The sequence below is a fragment of the Ahaetulla prasina genome, chromosome 2 (assembly GCF_028640845.1).
Source record: "Ahaetulla prasina isolate Xishuangbanna chromosome 2, ASM2864084v1, whole genome shotgun sequence".
NCBI lineage: Eukaryota > Metazoa > Chordata > Lepidosauria > Squamata > Colubridae > Ahaetulla > Ahaetulla prasina.
This window is the reverse complement of record NC_080540.1, coordinates 270621091-270638337: the sequence shown is the minus strand read 5'-3', so window position 1 is coordinate 270638337 and position 17247 is coordinate 270621091. Positions and strand designations below refer to the sequence as shown.

General features: G+C 40.5%; 1 protein-coding gene across 1 annotated transcript; it reads right to left on the bottom strand.

Annotated features, from left to right (window-relative positions):
* Positions 1–9335: 9335 nt before the first annotated feature.
* On the bottom strand, positions 9336–14519 carry LOC131190736 (uncharacterized protein K02A2.6-like). The gene is made up of 4 exons (XM_058168091.1): positions 12899–14519; positions 12784–12826; positions 10933–11149; positions 9336–10406 (listed from the first exon to the last, which is right to left on the bottom strand). The coding sequence occupies exons 1-4, from the start codon at positions 14517–14519 to the stop codon at positions 9336–9338; spliced, it is 2952 nt and encodes a 983-aa protein (XP_058024074.1).
* Positions 14520–17247: the final 2728 nt, after the last annotated feature.

Sequence of the window (17247 nt, the reverse complement as noted above, 5' to 3'; positions counted from 1 at the left end):
TTATTCTGTTTTTCATGGGACCTTGGTCAATGCCTTCAACATATTCTGTCTAGAACATATTCTATCATGTATCTGGAATCCAGTATCCACCATCCATCTCTTGTTTTAAAAATCAGCAAAATAGTGCATGTAGTCTTCAGGACTTCTACCACATCATAGGTTTGTTTGTTTTTAATTGCTGAAAACTTGGAAGATCTTAGTCAAGAATGTTCAAAGCTTTCAATATCTCAATGAAATCTTAGAAAATGTTGGTAGTCATTTCTGAAATCACTTAGGGTTTTGGCAATCTCACATTAGATCTTGGGCAGTTTAGTTTTTGAGAGGAGCATGTGAGTTATTGTGCAATATTTGTAGGATTGGGCATGAAAGCATTTCAACAACAAAGTGGCTGTCTCTCCCAAAATCTTCAGTGATTGGCTACAAAAAGCTGGACAGGCACTAAATAACAGCTAATTGTATTCTAATCTAATGGTCCTCTGGATTTTTGCAGTTCAAATTTGGTAGCTCTATCCTGATCATGCTCACTGAAGTTGATGGGAGTTCAAGATTGCTAGATTGCCTATTCTAGCATAGGCATTGACCTCTTTGTACACCATGTTTAACTGGCTTTTGAATCAACCCAACCAATTAATCCAAACACTTTACATTTAGCTTCAAAGAGTGTCTTGCTTTGGTGTAAAGAAACCCCTCCTCAGCCCAGTGTTATGCTAATTATTTAAGGGAGCATTATGTGTCTTTTCTGTCCATAATTGAGAAAAGGCTGTGGAGAAGCCCCATGAAAATACAGTATATCAGCCTTCCAGTTCTGTAGTTTTGATCCTCTACAGCCATGAGACAGATGGAAATAAAATAGAAGGACTTTGTGGGGAGGAAGTTGAGTATTTTCAAACCTGTTCATAATCATACAGGTATTCTCATGACAGAAAACAATAAAAATGGCAGGAATGGCATAGGAGATGTATTATAGCTCTCCTATAATACCTCCAAGCAAGGAAGTTTCGCAACAAAAAAGAAATTTTTAGCAACCAAGCAAGAAAGTGGTTGGTTTCTTTGCATCTTGGAAATGGGACCAGTTTTGCCTGGCTTCTCCTACTCAAAAGTTTTAGAGCCAGGCAGGATAGCTTCTTTAGAAAAAATGACTAACATAAAAACATTGTCTGGGTTTACACAACACTCTAGCTGGTGTATTATGTAAACTCAGGTAGTATGGTTAACCTATGGTTCAGTATACATCACACAGATAACTGCATTCATTAATTAAGCCATTATTAGAGTGCTGTGCCACATACACAGCCTTATGTGCCTGTATGCAGCTTATGCTGCTCAGAACCTTATGGAGCATGAAATTGCTTAGATCCAGTCAACAATCAGAGAAAAAAAACCTTGGGTGAGTAAAAATAAGATAAGCTTAATATATTCCGTAGAAAAATGGGTTGTTGATAATAAACAGAATATCATGTATAAAACAGAATATCCAATCTAGAAGCAAAAGTGTTTGAGCTTTTACAGCAAACTGGGACTCAGTAAATCTCAGAGCACTTTAAGACTTAGAAGCTTACTTTATTTGAACTACTGTAAAACAAAAACAAAATGTCAATATCAAATATCAGCATGAGATATCCTATATGCTATCCCAGATTTTCCGAGATATTCAGGTAGCCTTTCTTTTAGCAAAGGCATCTAAAAAGGAGGATTTCAAGATGGTAGCCATGACAGCATAATCAAAGCTTTGCTCCACATTATGTTTATAATGTGGGGTTGTGATCTTGTGGTTGTGGGCCCCATCTCTTTTACCCTTCCCATTGACACTGTCTGTCACTATTTATAAATTGACACTGTCACTATTTATTCATTTCTTTTTCGGATCCTACGTGAAAATTGTGATGTGGAGATTGAGAGTTTTCCTAAACAACAGTTTTCCACTATTCATGGTCACCTAACCATGCAATAAACAAGATTGAAAACATGTTATTTATAGATATTAAAGAATAGACCTGAAACAGTTCCATTAAATTATTATGGTCTTTCAGTAGTAGGAAATCTCTTGGAGATAGCATGGAGAAAAGAGCAATTCCTAATGGAACAAAGTAAGAATTCCCAGATGATCCTGTGCTCAATATCTTTGAGCATAGATATTCTCAGCCGTGTAAGATTGCTCAGTTTTACAGACTTTTGCTCTTGAAATTATCTTCTTGTTGATGTTGTTGCATGTTAAAACTGGAAATGCAATTCAAGTAATTCCAGGCTGTGCTGAAGCAGAACTTAATAGATATCATCTACTTTACTTTCATATAAACCATACAGAGGATTGTAACAGGATTAATTGAAATTCTTATGTAGTTTGTATGTGGTATATGAATTACCAAGGGGTTCAACTAACTAACATGAGCTGACAGAGAAGGATTGAGACTAATATGAACAATCCTACATTTCTAAAATGAATATTGCATATGATATTTGCCTGAAAATAAGTATATACAGAAGAAGGCATTCCAAAGCCCCAATTAAGGCTCTGCCAGTTAGGGCCTGTTGCAGTGTCATGGCAATAAGCTTTAAAAAGACATTCTCAAGGGAGGCATATCTCACTATAATATATCTGATCCACAGGCTGCAACTTGTTGAGTTGTTGGATTGATTCGGTATTAGAAAAACGAGTTTGTATTTTTATTTTTCATACTTTGGAAAACAGATGCATAATAATGTAACTCCATGTGAGACTATTTCCTATAATCATAATAGTAAAAGTGAGTGGATGGATGGAAAGATGGATGGATATAGCAACAGAAGGAAAAATGAACTGTTCCTGGTCTGAATATTAGTAGTTATTGAAAAAATATCTACCTAATATATCTTTGATTTAAACAAGATTTTGCTATTTAATGTAAATACTCCAAGATGGATAAATCACACATTTCCAAAAACCATTTGCTAACATCTGGAAAATGCTATTTCGCTGTTCTTTTATTTCAAAATACAAGAAGTAATACAACAGCTAAATTTGCTTAAAAATACAATTATACATCATTTAACAATGGCAATCCTGCAGTCCTAGTTGCTGATGTAATTCCAGGTTCATTAAGCAGGAAGAGATAGGAATCCCATGTAAGCAGCCAGAGGTTGCATGAGTCCTGTGAGACTCTCACTGGAGGTACTGTGAGAGGGCAGGGAAGGTGGTACTGTGGGAGGGAGTGCTGTAGTCAGGGACTATGGAGTGTGAGAGGGAGAAAAAACAGGAGTGTGAGGAACTTCCAACTTCCTTCAGGCTTTCCCATTAATTTTGCTTCAGGGGATCTGGCAGGAAACATTGGAAATTGTGATGACCACAGTTCACTGCAATATCGTAATCGAGTACCCAGATCATGATCACATGACCATAGAGATCTTGGATTAGCCACAACTTTATGGACCGGTTGTAAGTCCCCCCCTCATTCAGCTCCATCACAACTTTGAACAGCCACTGGACACATAATCACAACCTATATTGCCACTGTTGTGAACTGCGAAGGTCAAATCATATTTGAAGTTCTGAGAGAAATCCTTAATCATTACATAATAAATACTTTCTGATGCAATGTTTTTCCACCTATTTTCACAATAGAATGTTTCCAAAGAGTTAAATATCCACATGTCTCCTGAAAACCCAATCTATGCTCCAAAGTTTTCTCACCATTTGCACTCTTGGAAATAAATCACAGTTTCTGCTATATGTTGTATAATAGCAGGAATAATAGCTTTCCAACACAGGCCATAAAAATAGTATTCTACTATATTTTTATTCTATATGTTTATGGCTGACGAATATAATTCCAATGATATACTTGAAAATCAGATAGATAAAATGCACCTTCCTCAAATGGTAATCTCAGTTTAGCTAAAGAAAATGATCCATTATCCCCAATTTCCTATGTCAATTAATCTGAAGAAAAAATATTTAATATTAACATAGAAATACCTCTAAAGTCATAAATAAAGTGAGGGGCAATATTCATTTAACCGACCCCGTTGGTTAAAAAATTCTGATCGGTGGGATCTAGGAAGAGAACTTTCTTTGCTGTTGTTCCCATCCTATGGAATATTCTTCCCCAGAGGTGAGCCAGGCCCCTGTTCTCCTAGTCCAAAAAGGAGTTAAGACGTGGCTGTGTGGCCTTGCATGGGGAGCCCAGGGGAGCACACAACCATCGGGCTAGTTACTCCCCTAAAAGCCCTCCCTTTGTTTTTTAACTAATTTTAATCTCTTTCTTCCTTTTAATTTTTTTTTTAACTTTTATACATACTGTTTTATATTGTAACATTTTATTGTACATCTCCTAGAGTCCCTTTTTGAGGGAGATGACAGTACAGAAATATGAAAAATAAATAAATATAAATAAAACCATCACTGCCCATGGCATGACAGTCAGTTGATATTGGTAATCCTTTACTTAAAATCACAATTGGGAACAGAATTTCCAGTGCTAAGCAATGTGGTCATTAGACAAAACATCACATGATCACATGGGTAGCATGGGATGGTTCTAGTAATCCTAGTTGATCCTCAAGCCAGGACAGTAACATCAGTGAATAAGGACCTCATGCTTCTTCTGCTTTGCTGGGCTTGCCTTTGCTTCAACTTCCCCAAGCAGCGGACTCATGGCAGGGGTTTGTGGCAGAATGCAGGGCACCTAACATGGCAGAGATGGGAAAGATAGATGGGTAGGGGGAGTTGAAGTACCCTTGCAGTTGTAAGCGAGGGTGGGCTACCAAGTGCCAAATTTTGATTACCCTGCCCACAGTGACCACAGGACAATGCAACAGCTTTAAATTTGGAGTAAGCCCTGTGTAAGCCCATTTTTTTAGCACTGTTATAACTTCAGTTTTTGAATGAATGATTGTAAGTTGAAGACTACCTGTATTATTTTGGCTAGCTTGATTGCCAAACTTAATCTTTTTCAAAATACATAGAGACTAACTATTTATCCATGTATATATTCTTTAAATCTAATTTTGATTCAGCAGATAATGTTATACAGTATTTCTACACAGGGTTCTAGACTGGGTCACCTTGGCTTGTTGCTGCAAAAAGTAATTTAATCACTTTTTAGAGAAGGGCAAAGAAAATAATCAAACTGCTTGTGCTTCTTTCAAATAAAGGCTTGACAATAAGGCTTTTATCAGCTTCAAGAGAAACTATAGGCATCAGAATTCACAGGAAGAGCCATTGTCACTTGGGTATTACAGAATGCTTTTTAATTAAAAAAGCAAACCTCATAAAAGGATTTAAAAATGGGCTTCACTGAAAGAGAACTGAAGGAAGTTGCTTGATATTTGACAACAATAGCTACAGTGATTTGTAATCATGAAGGGCAGAAGATAACATATAATTTGTATTGGTAAAAATAGAGGGATGAGTGAAATTTGTGCAGTCATTCTCCTATCTCTGCGCAACATCATTTCTCATAAGCGTCCTCACTTTAATAAACTACAGCCATCTCCAGTCTTATAAGGTCTTTTTTATTTGCTTCTCTATTTGCTTCTTTCCTGCTGTTTTGTCAGTGAGAAGAAACATTTTTATTTTTGCTTTTAACCAAGAGAGCAAACTACATTTCTGCTTGATTGTTAGTGATGTAGGGTCGGGATTTTAGATTTATTAATAATTACATCTTTGCTTAATAATATTTTGTTGTGCATTGTTATGCTGCTACAGCTTACAACAAAATTGATTTTTTACATAATGTATTCATCCTTTGAAAAACATTTTATTCCAAAAAATGTATTTTAAATGGCATGCTTATTACATCCTTGTATCAGAGTTCCTTTTTTTCTGAAATAAATGCACGGCTAGCCAAAGATGCTGCAAACTACAAGATACAGCTACCGAATTACCATTAAAACAAAAGTATATATTATTCTGTATTATTAAAATAGGAGAGGGGGAGAGTGAATTTTGTAGAAGATTAAAATCAGTACCATGCCCTTTGTCACATTGTAAATATCAATTTAATTTAAAATAGCAGCAGGTGCTGTTCATTTTGTAGTGACTCACGTGTAAATATTGCATCTGCCTTTATAGGAAATGATGTGCGAACAAAATCTGTAGCTGCTATGATTAGTAGTTGCTGATCTTTAAAGATAAGTAGACAAGACTAAAAGGAGGAAAGTGGGAAAATGCGTCACTTTCTGAACAAGAAACTTTTCTCCAGATACCAGAAGTAACGAGGCTTGTAAATAAAAATGATTGTAATGAATCATTTCTCTGAAGTACAGCAACTTATAAGAAAAAGATATGAAGGATATTAAAAATTATGGCTGAGGTCATCAGGGGAAACCAAATACAGTGGGAAAAGAAAATAAATACGTTTGTCTTTGTTTGTTTAGATGAACTAACAATTGAATCCTATTGAATAGAATAGAATAGAATAGAATAGAATAGAATAGAATAGAATAGAATAGAATAGAATAGAATTTTATTGGCCAAGCGTGATTGGACACACAAGGAATTTGTCTTGGTGCATATGCTCTCAGTGTACATAAAAGAAAAGATACATTCATCAAGGTACAACATTTACAACACAATTGATGGTCAATATATCAATATAAATCATAAGGATTGCCAGCAACAAGTTATAGTCATACAGTCATAAGTGGAAAGAGATTGGTGATGGGAACTATGAGAAGATTAATAGTAGTGCAGATTCAGTAAATAGTTTGACAGTGTTGATGGAATTATTTGTTTAGCAGAGTGATGGCCTTCGGGAAAAAACTGTTGAATTTCTATCAAACCATTTATGAAATTGTTGGTTATTGTTTCAGACTATTTGTTTAGCATTTCCCTTGTTAGTTGTTTCTGAAGTCCAAATGCTACTTCCAATAACTTTCTGCGCCCTGAGGTAATTGTCTGGCACTCAGCCTTGGATTGCCTTGGATATCTCCATAACACTTGAGGGCAGACAAGAAGCAATGAGTGGAAGTTTGTCAGAGGAAATATTCAACTTGGAAATAAGGAGGAATTCCCTAAGTAAGAATGATTAATTTATTGAACAGTTTGCCTCCTGGGGTTGTGGGTACTCCATCTCTGGAGTTTTTCAAGAAAAGATTGGATAACCATTTGTCCAGACTGAGAAAAGAATTGCTGCCTTAGGCAGGGGAAAGGAGGAGACCTCCAAGATCCCTTCCAGCCCTATGATTCTATGGTTCTAGCACTTTGTGTGACGTTTTTATTCCCCAAATCTGGCTTCCCATCTTTCCAATTATTTCCTGCCATGCAGGCCTCAAAATTAGGAGTCACTAGACAGGGGCTCAGAACATTTCCTCACAGTTTTGAAGTCTTCTACAAGAATAGTTTCATGGGCTTCTCCATCAGCCTCACCAATTAACCATTAGTACTTGATGAGAGGAATATTAGCTTTGCTAAGTAGATCCTCAGAGGGCTTGCAGAAGTATATTTTAATTATCTTAAAATGTGATTAGAGGGGCTTTATATCAGGAACTGAAAAGGCAGATTAAGCAGACTGGGACACTGTAAACTACATAGTATCTGAATTTCATATGTGCTAATTCTGAGGATTAATACAACCAGTTGATTTGGATGAAATTTATAATTGGACGGGGTGATCATGAGCTTACAGTAAGCACTCAGTTCTTACAGAATAGAGTTGGAAGGGATATTGGCGGTCTTCTTGCTCAAGCAAGAAACCCTATACCATTTCAGACAAATTGCTGCCCAATCTTTTCTTAAAAACCTCCAGTGACTTCTGGAGGCAAGCCATTTCCCTGATTAATTGTTCTCACTGTTAGAAAGTTTCTCCTTAATTTTAGGTTGCTTCTCTTTTTGATTAGTTTCCATCCATTGCTTCTTATACTGCCCTCAGGTGCTTTGAAGAATAGACTGATCCCCCTCTTCTTTATGGCAGCCCCTCAAATATTGGAACACTGCTATTATGTCACCCTTAGTCCTTCTTTTCTCTAAACTAGCCATATCCAATTCCTGCAACTGTTCTTCATATGTTTTAATATCCAAACCTTTAATCATCTTAGTTGCTCTTCTCTGCACTTTTTCCAAAGTCTCATTATATGGATTAATGTGGAGCAAGATATTGAAAAGGATTTATTTTTTATAGCACAGTTCCAGAGTGTTATACTATTTTAGAATCACAGAGTTAGTTAATTCAACTCTGCTCAGTTCTGGATTTGATAGAATTATTGCAGATATTACTCTGCTTACAGATTTCCAAGGTACAAAAACTTCATTGATATGAACAAACCTGTCCAGCCTAGATCATCCCGAAAGTCAGGAGAATGTTAGCTTACAATGTACCACATCCATACTCTTGTTTGGACCTGCGAACAAAATGATGAATAGGATCTCAGAACATAACCTGTACAGCACTATCTGTATTTGAAAACCTTTAGTGAAGATACCATTGATCCACTGGGTGACAGTTTGTTCAGTCAGAAAGTTCCTCCTGATGTACTTCCTTACTTCCTTATAGTTTTAACCAATTGGTTCTTGTTCTGTTCTTAGAACAAAGGTATACCTCAGTCAGTGTCAACACGAACCTTTTATTAGCAGTAACCAAACAGAAGGAACTACATGGCAAAACTTAGCCGGCAACTATCTGACAGCCGCTTAAATAGCCGGCTGTCAGGCAAAGGAACCAATGAAAACTCCCCAACTTTTCCGCTTCTTTGTTAGCCCGCGCCACAACCAATCAGGGAACCCTAGTAACAAAACTCCGGTCGTAACTGTGAGGACATAACACCCCTCTCCTCCCGGATGGCGCAGGCATAGTCAGATAAGTACGCCGGCCTGCGCCGACTCCGCCCTGAGCGTCTTAGTTCTGTAGAGGGCATGGCCAAAAGAGGAGAAGGAACCCCGCCCTGCGCTTCCACCGGAGGCCGCGTCACCGGACTCTGGGTCAGAACGCCAGGCAATTGAGCGTCCGGAACACCAGGTAAGATTTCCGATGAGAACGCTCCGGTGGGTTTTATGGGTTGAGTGTCCTCCGCTAGTAGGTCTGGTAGGGCCTTGGTTTGCTTTTGTAGCAAGGCCTGGTTGTGCAGGCTCCGGTTCCGGGTCGGTTAATCGTGTTGCGTGGTCCTGTAATTCTAAGTCCGTCATGCCATTCATGTTAGGAACGGGTCGGCGCCGTAGTTGGTTCACATGACGTCTCCAGGTTCGTCCGTCCTCCAACCGGACCCTATAGGAACATGGCCCCGTCAATTGGAGGATTTGTCCCGGTAGCCATCGACCTGGTCCCCCGTAATTTTGGGCAAAAACTAAATCCCCCACAGCAAAAACTCTAGGCAATCCTTGTTCCTTGTGCTGACCACTAGCAGCGTATAAGGGATGCAGGCGGTCAAGTACTGTCCGGAGACGCCGGCCCATTAAGAGCTCTGCAGGGCTGAATCCGGAAGTAGGGCAAGGGGTAGTGTGCTGAGCTAAAAGATATTGGTTGACTCTCTTGTGCCAATCGGCCGGCCCTAAACGGCCTAGCGCCTCTTTGGCCGACCTCACGGCTTTCCGCAAGGCCATTAGCCGCCGGGTGGAAAGGAGCCGTGGTGGCATGGCGAATGCCCAGTCGTGCCAGGAAGAACTGAAATGGTGCCGCTGTAAATTGGGGCCCATTGTCTGACACCAATGTGTCAGGTAGGCCATGGGTAGCAAATAGGCGGTTGAGGACCCTTATAATGGCGTCTGAGGTGGTGGATGGCATAAGTGCCAACTCCACCCACTTAGAGTAAGCGTCTACCAGAATAAAAAACTGCCACCCAATGTATGGACCTGCTAAATCCACATGGACCCTTGTCCATGGCCCTCGAGGCCTTTCCCATTCTTGAACCGTTGCTGCAGGGGGCACCGGCCTGGACTCTTGGCACGCGGAAAATTGATCTACCCAACGTTCAATTTCTTGATCCATTTTGGGCCACCAGGTGTAACTGCGGCCCAGAGCCTTCATTCGAACTACCCCAGGGTGAGCTTCGTGGAGGCATGATAGAACTGTCTTATTTAGGACCAAGGGGATTACCACTCTATTCCCCCACAACAGACAGCCTTGTAAAACTGACAATTCAAACTGTCTGCTGTGGTACGGTACGAACTCAGGTGATAGTGGGCCTTTTGGCCACCCCCTGCGTACCCAGTCAATGACTTGGGACAAAATTGTGTCCCTCGTGGTCTCTCTACGGATATCTCTTGCAGAAATTGGGGAATCCCATTCCTCAATCAACAAAACTGAAGCTGTGGGTGCAGGGTCTCTGATAGGATAGGGCAAGGGGCATCGGCTAAGCGCATCGGCGTGACCGATAGCCTTGCCCGGCTTATAAATAAGATGGTATGAATAAACAGCTAAGAACTCTGTCCACCGGGACATGCGCGGCGATAGGATAGGCGGTGTCGGGCGATCGCCAGCCAATAAACCCAACAGAGGCTAATGGTCCGTGATCAAGTAAAAAAAACGCCCATAAACGTAATCGTGGAATCGTTTGATTCCTGCAACAGCCGCTAACGCTTCCCGGTCCAGCTGACTGTAATTTCATTCTGCTGGGGAAAGGGTCCTCGAGTAAAATGCTACGGGAGCTTCCAATCCGTTTGGCAGTAAGTGACTAAGTACAGCCCCCACACCATGCGGGGACGCATCGCAGGTCAACATTAAAGGGAGACTGCTGTCATACTGGACAAGGACAGCCTCCAAACTAAGCAGGTCTTTAACGGCTTGGAATGAAGCCGCAGCAGCCTTGTCCCAATTCCAAGGGGCGTTTGGAATCTAAAAGGCGGTGCATTGGCTCTGCCACTGTTGCTTTATGAGGTATAAAAATGGAATAAAAGTTTAGAAGCCCCAGGAACGCTTGCAGTTCAGTTCGACCGGTCGGAGGTGGGGCGTTTTTTATAGCCTCCACCTTCGATTGGGTGGGATGGATGCCCTGGGCATCCACTAAGAATCCCAAAAACTCTACCTTGGGCACCCCGATTCGACACTTCTCTTTTTTAAGTTTTAGCCCCGCCTTTCTGAGGCGGGTTAGCACTGCCCTTAGTTTACCAACGAGTTCCAATTGATCATTGGCAGAAATTAGAACATCGTCGAAGTAGGGCACCACACCCTCAAGCCCATGGAGCAGACGCTCCATAAGACATTGGAATATGCCAGGGGCCACACAAACACCGAATTGGAGCCTAGTACATTTTTTTTTTATTCAAAACGTTTTACAAAAAAAAATCCCTCCCTTTCCCCCCCAACCCCCCTCCCTTCACTAAACCCTCCCCCCCCCTGACTTCCCGGATGAAGCACAAGGTATAGTTAAAAATAAAACAAACATATGCTAAGAAAATTTTCCCCCAAAACTATTATACCAATTTTCCCTTTCTAACTCTGATTTCCTCCTAACACAACCAAAATCCTTCAAGAAGAAAAATATATATAAATAAGAAAATTAAGAATTAAGAATAACAAAATATATAAATCAATAAAACAAATTAATCCTAAAGTATTTAAAATCAACTAAAACATAAAAATCCAATCCAATTCATAAAATATCTCCCTTATAGCTTCTATAACCATATAATTTTTCCCCCCAGGTCTTCCTTACATAAACTCTTTCAAAAATATTCTATTCAAGATACAATACAACACATTATAAAATTTCAATACCAAGAGTTACAGTAGCTATTCAAATTTAATCCATCCTCGTCAAAATCCAGTATAAATCCAAATACCTAGTCTTTTATACTAGATATAAAACATATAATCAACCCATTTCTTCCAGGTCTTCGTCATTGTCTTTCAGGGACAATAATATTTTTGTCTATTAATAATTCAATGAATAGTACTTTTGTCTCTTGCCATTTTTTTTGATGCATTAATCTCTGTCTTTCCTTCATTTCTCCTTTTGAAAAGTCAGTCACAATATTGCCTAGTAAATCCTTACGTTCAAAAATCCACAAAATACTACCATATATTCCATCAGTCCAAAGAGGGAATTCTTGATAAACATTAAGCCTATAAGTTTTTCAGTTCGGAGACAGCCTCCTGTAGCACTAATTCTGACATTTCATCCAAACTATTTAAAGGAAACTTCTTTACATCAACTTGTTTATTCACGATCATATCTTCATCCATTGCATTTAAGTCCTGTTTCAGTTCGTATTTTTGAGTAATTAAATACATTCTTTCTGTGTAATCCTGTATAAAGTCACGAATCCATTCTTCTGAAAGAACCTTCATAACAAAGTTCTTGCTGAAAATCCCCTTATGAAATACTTAAACAACGTAATATGATCCAACAAACCAGAATCCAACACAATAAGATGATGTCTCCATTCAGTTTCGATTTCGCAGCAAGCTATTTGCAGTTAGTCTAAAACGCCATTTTAAGAGAAGGAAAAAAAAGAATAATTTTTCTCTCTTTAAAAAGAGGAGGAAGTCAGAAAATCAACAATACTTGCAAACCAATAATTATTCACTCATGCTTCTTCCGCCTGCTTATAAATCCACAAAAAGAAATCAATTGTTAGCAGAACTTGGACACCTTCCTCTTTTCCTGCTGTTGCAAGAGACACGCTGGATAATGGAGGTAGGAGGGATTCGAAGGGACTCACCTTCCAGGACTTTGCATAACAAAAACAAAGCCCCTAAGGGAATCTACCTCTCTCCCCCCTGCTCATTCCCCTGCTCTCTCAACCAGAGAGGGAAAATTAAGTCGGGAACAGCTGTTCGAAAGCTATTTACACCGGCTTTTACAGTTATCTAGCGCGGAGTGCCATAAATTAGCACCCAGCGAGAAAGGTGGAGCCAAGCGGAAGTCCGGAGCCTAGTACATTTAAAAGCGCCCCGGTGGGTGACAATAGTCTGCGCTAACGCAGTGGCTTCATCCACCGGGAGCTGCTGATATGCTTGTGCTAGATCTAATTTGGTGAACAAACGACCTTTGCCTAACGAGTGGAGCAGATGCTGCACCACAGGCACAGGGTAGGGGTTTGCCTGGAGTGCCTTATTTATCGTACCCTTATAATCGGCACATATTCTGACAGAGCCGTCCGGCTTCAAGGGAATTACAATAGGGGTCTCCCATGGTGAGTAATCTACAGGTACTAGAATGCCCTGGGCAATTAGTTTATCTAGTTCCTTGTCCACTTTAGGGCGAAGCGCCAGCGGCACCCTCCTAGCCTTGAGGCGTATGGGCGCCACTTGGGGGTCTAAATTAAAGGAGATTGGGGTTCCTTTGTAATTACCAAGTTGCCCATCAAAAACATCAGCAAATTCTTCAGCCAGCACATCAGGAACTTCAAGGCCGGTAGTGTGGACACCAGAAATACTAAGCTTTAAGGCATCGAACCAGTCGAGTCCAAGGAGACATGGTAAATTTCTTCTGACTACGATTAGCGGCAATTTACCTGCAAAGGAATCATAGGTCACCCCGAAAGAACCCACCCCCAAGGTTGGAATTATGTTCCCCTGATAATCTTTCAGAGTCATGGAGCAAGGTTGTAGGCGGCTCTTAGAGAAAGAGGGAACTAGTTTCCTCACAGTGGCCCAAGCAATTAGAGATCTGGAAGAGCCAGTGTCTACCTCCATCTGACACGGTGCCCCTTCGAGAGACACCGTGATGTAAATTTTCTTGCAAGGGGATATAGATGTGGCATGGGTGATAGCTACTTCCGAATGCTCATTATCTCGTGCCTCAGAGGCCCAATTCCCTCTGCGGCCAGGTTTCATTTTGGAAGATCGACTATAACTTGAGGGATCAGGTTTCCAAACAGGATCTGGGAGGGCAGCCCTGCAAACTTTAGAGATGTGACCTTTTTTTCCACAATGGCGGCAAACGGCCGCCCTGAAACGGCATTCTGCTCGAATGTGATTGCCTCCACAACCCACACAAACACCCTGAGGCTGCATGATAGGGGCAGCCTTTCTCCGTGTCTGCGCCAATTTTAACTGTCTCACGTCCTCCTCTTCCCCTGAAGAGGTCTCACGGTCAGAAATTTCGCAATGGACATCCAACATTGGTGCTATAGGGCCGGAATTTGCCTGAAAACTGCGAAGCTCAGCAGCAGACTTTTCGGCCGCCTCAGTAGCCTGTGCTTCGTCCAACGCAGCCTGAAATGTCAAGTCCTTGCGGGACAAAAGGCGTCGTTGTATTCGAAGGTCCCTTACCCCGCAAATCAGCTGGTCGAGCAAAACATCGTCCAGCTCGGGAAATTGACAGTGCAAGGCAGCAGTCCGCAACGAGGCGACGTAGTCGGAGATAGATTCTCTGTCCTTTTGCATTCGTCTCCGAAAGGCTAGGCGACGAGCCACTCGTGACGGAGCAGGAGCATAATGCTCCTTCAACCGATTGATAAGGGTATCCCATGGCACCTCAGCGATTGGTTGCGGAGCAAACAGAGTCTTAGCAGTGGCAAATACCGTACTGCCACAAGAACTGCGGGCAGGAGACAACCCTGTGAGATCATTAGCAAGCAGAAAGCAATCAAATCGCTCCAGATAATCAATCCACGAGTCGGTCGCTGGAGCGAAAGGAGGAAACGTTGGGAGGAATGAGGCCATGGTTCACAAAAGTATAATAAAAAAAAATTCTGAGGGACAGGATAGCCCCTAGGTTAAGGATACAATTTCGTGACGGTGCGGCAGGCTTGGCTCGCCACGTGGAATCCGCCCGTCCTCGTCGCCAGTGTTCTGTTCTTAGAACAAAGGTATACCTCAGTCAGCTGTCAACACGAATCTTTTATTAGCAGTAACCAAACAGAAGGAACTACATGGCAAAACTTAGCCGGCAACTATCTGACAGCCGCTTAAATAGCCGGCTGTCAGGCAAAGGAACCAATGAAAACTCCCCAACTTTCCCGCTTCTTTGTTAGCCCGCGCCACAACCAATCAGGGAACCCCAGTAACAAAACTCCGGTCGTAACTGCGAGGACATAACAGTTCTGGTCTTGCTCTCTGAGGTAATAGACAATCAATCTGCCACTTCTTTTGTGTGGCAATTCTACTGATATTTGATGTTAAACCCTCTGTCATCTTTTCTATAGGCTAACACACCCAGTGGTGCGGTGGCCTAGAGGTGGAGCTCTTGTCTTACAATCAGGAGGTTGTACGTTCAATCCTAGGTAGAGGCAGATATTTCTCTTTCTTGGAACACTGAGAATATATCTGCTGGACAAAACTCCGCATTGGCGACAGGAAGGGCATCCAGCCATTAAAACATTCTGTTAGCTCCATTTAGTTGCCTAGACTCCACCCCACAAGGGATTATGGAGTTGTTAAATGAAGATGATGATGAATACACCCAGATCTTTTAGCCATTCCTCACAGAATTTGGCTTCCAGAGCCCTCACCATTTTGGTAGACCTTCTCTGAATTTACTCCAATTTTTCACTGTTCATTTTGAACAGTGGTACCCAGAACAGGAAACACTTTCCAAAAAAGGTCTGACTGGAGAGCGTACAGTGAAACAATTGCTTCTTGCCACCTTCTCTTTCAAAATGAATTCTTCTGAAATATAGTATTCAGGTCAGATTCTTGTTATCTCTCAGTCCTCTGGATATTATAAATTCAAGGAGAGCATGATCATTTCCCCCCAAGGTGCTGGTCAACTTCACTCCTTCAATCAGTTCCTCCCTCTTAGTTAAGATAAATCCCAGGATAACAGACACCCTTGTCGTCTCCTATTTTCTGAGAAATTAAATTGTCACCAAGAGAAAAAAGAAACGCATTGGACCTCTTGACAGAATTAGATACCCAGGTAATGTTAGCATAATTGACATCCCGCATTATAACTCTTGCATGTCTTTTTGAAAAATTGGTCATCTGATGAAAGCCTCATTTGTTTCTTCTGCCCACCAATGACATCTGTCATAAACTTCCACAATCATATTGCTTTTGTTTCTCCCTGTTTTTAGGCTTACCCAAAGATTTATAACAAGGTTTCTGTGCTTCTCCCTAAATATATGTTTGAATATATTTTTTCTTTCTATAGTTTTACTTCTTTATCCTTTCTCTTGGGTCTCCTTTTTGAATAAATGGTAGCCTCTGAGTGTATGTGCCAATCCTGACTCTCATCCCACCAAGCGCCAGTGATGCCTGTTATATCATATTCATCTTCCTGAGTTACCATCCTTAGTTCTCCGTTTATTCCCTATATTCTTTAGTGTAGAAGTATCTGAAATTTTGAGTACTGCTTACTGATGTCTCTGTAATAATGTCTTGTGAAAATCTGAGTCTCCATCCTTGCTTCTTGCTTCTCCAGTTGTGTCCTGTCTTTTGGCCTCAGTTCTTCTTTTGCTTTTGCCATCCTTCCATTTTAGTTTGACATGCCAAACGCTTCCTTTCAGTTTTTGTAAGATGTTTCTTCTCCATTTCCATATTTCTAATTACTAATACAGTACAACTACTACTTCTACAACTACCCTTCCACTAAACCTTTTCCAGGATGCAATGAAATAAGTAAGGAAAGATCTAGTTAAGTCTGAATAAAACCTCTAAATCTCAAGAAAGGTTCATAAGAAACTGTTATTACTATAGATATATTTGCTAGTCTATGACTGTAATAAAAACTGATTGTCATATTGTATAGAATGGATATATTCCAGTGGTTCAGGATGCACCCACATACAGTGTTTTTTCATTTATGAGATTTAGGAGTTCAGGGTGATGTGTGAATGCAGTTAATTATTCTATCAGCACAACATGAAAAACCATGTTATTTGTTTGGTTATGATCATGTAATGTGTGAAGCTGTGATTAAGCAAAATCGGACAGTGGGAGAATTCAGCCAATATTTTATGAATAGTAGCACTAGGAGTGTTCAGTTGGGAAGCATCCAGATGGTTTCATGATCTATTTCTTGCTAAAGCACCTGAGATAATCACACTGAAAGGCAAGGATGAAATTCTAATAGGTCTTCCCCACAGATAATATCATTTCCTCCCAATAAATCTGGGGAGAGCCCATGGGGCAACCTGACACCATCAATATTCTAATAAGAACACATTTGCATGTCTCATTCCCCAATTAAGAATGTAGAGATGTCTTGAATATTTACCACATTCTTCTCTTTAGCACCCCCTCCATTTAGCCCCCCCTATTAAAAAATGGGATTTTACCCATTTTTTTAAAAAAAAATCTTGGAAAAGTTTGTATTTATATTCCACTCTTTCACTCAACTATCAGGAGTAGAGCTTCAATATGGATTTTTGAATACTTGAACCAAAAGTAGACAAGCTTTAGATTTAGGGAAGCTGACATTTTATAAGTTTCATAGTCTTGTTATAAGATA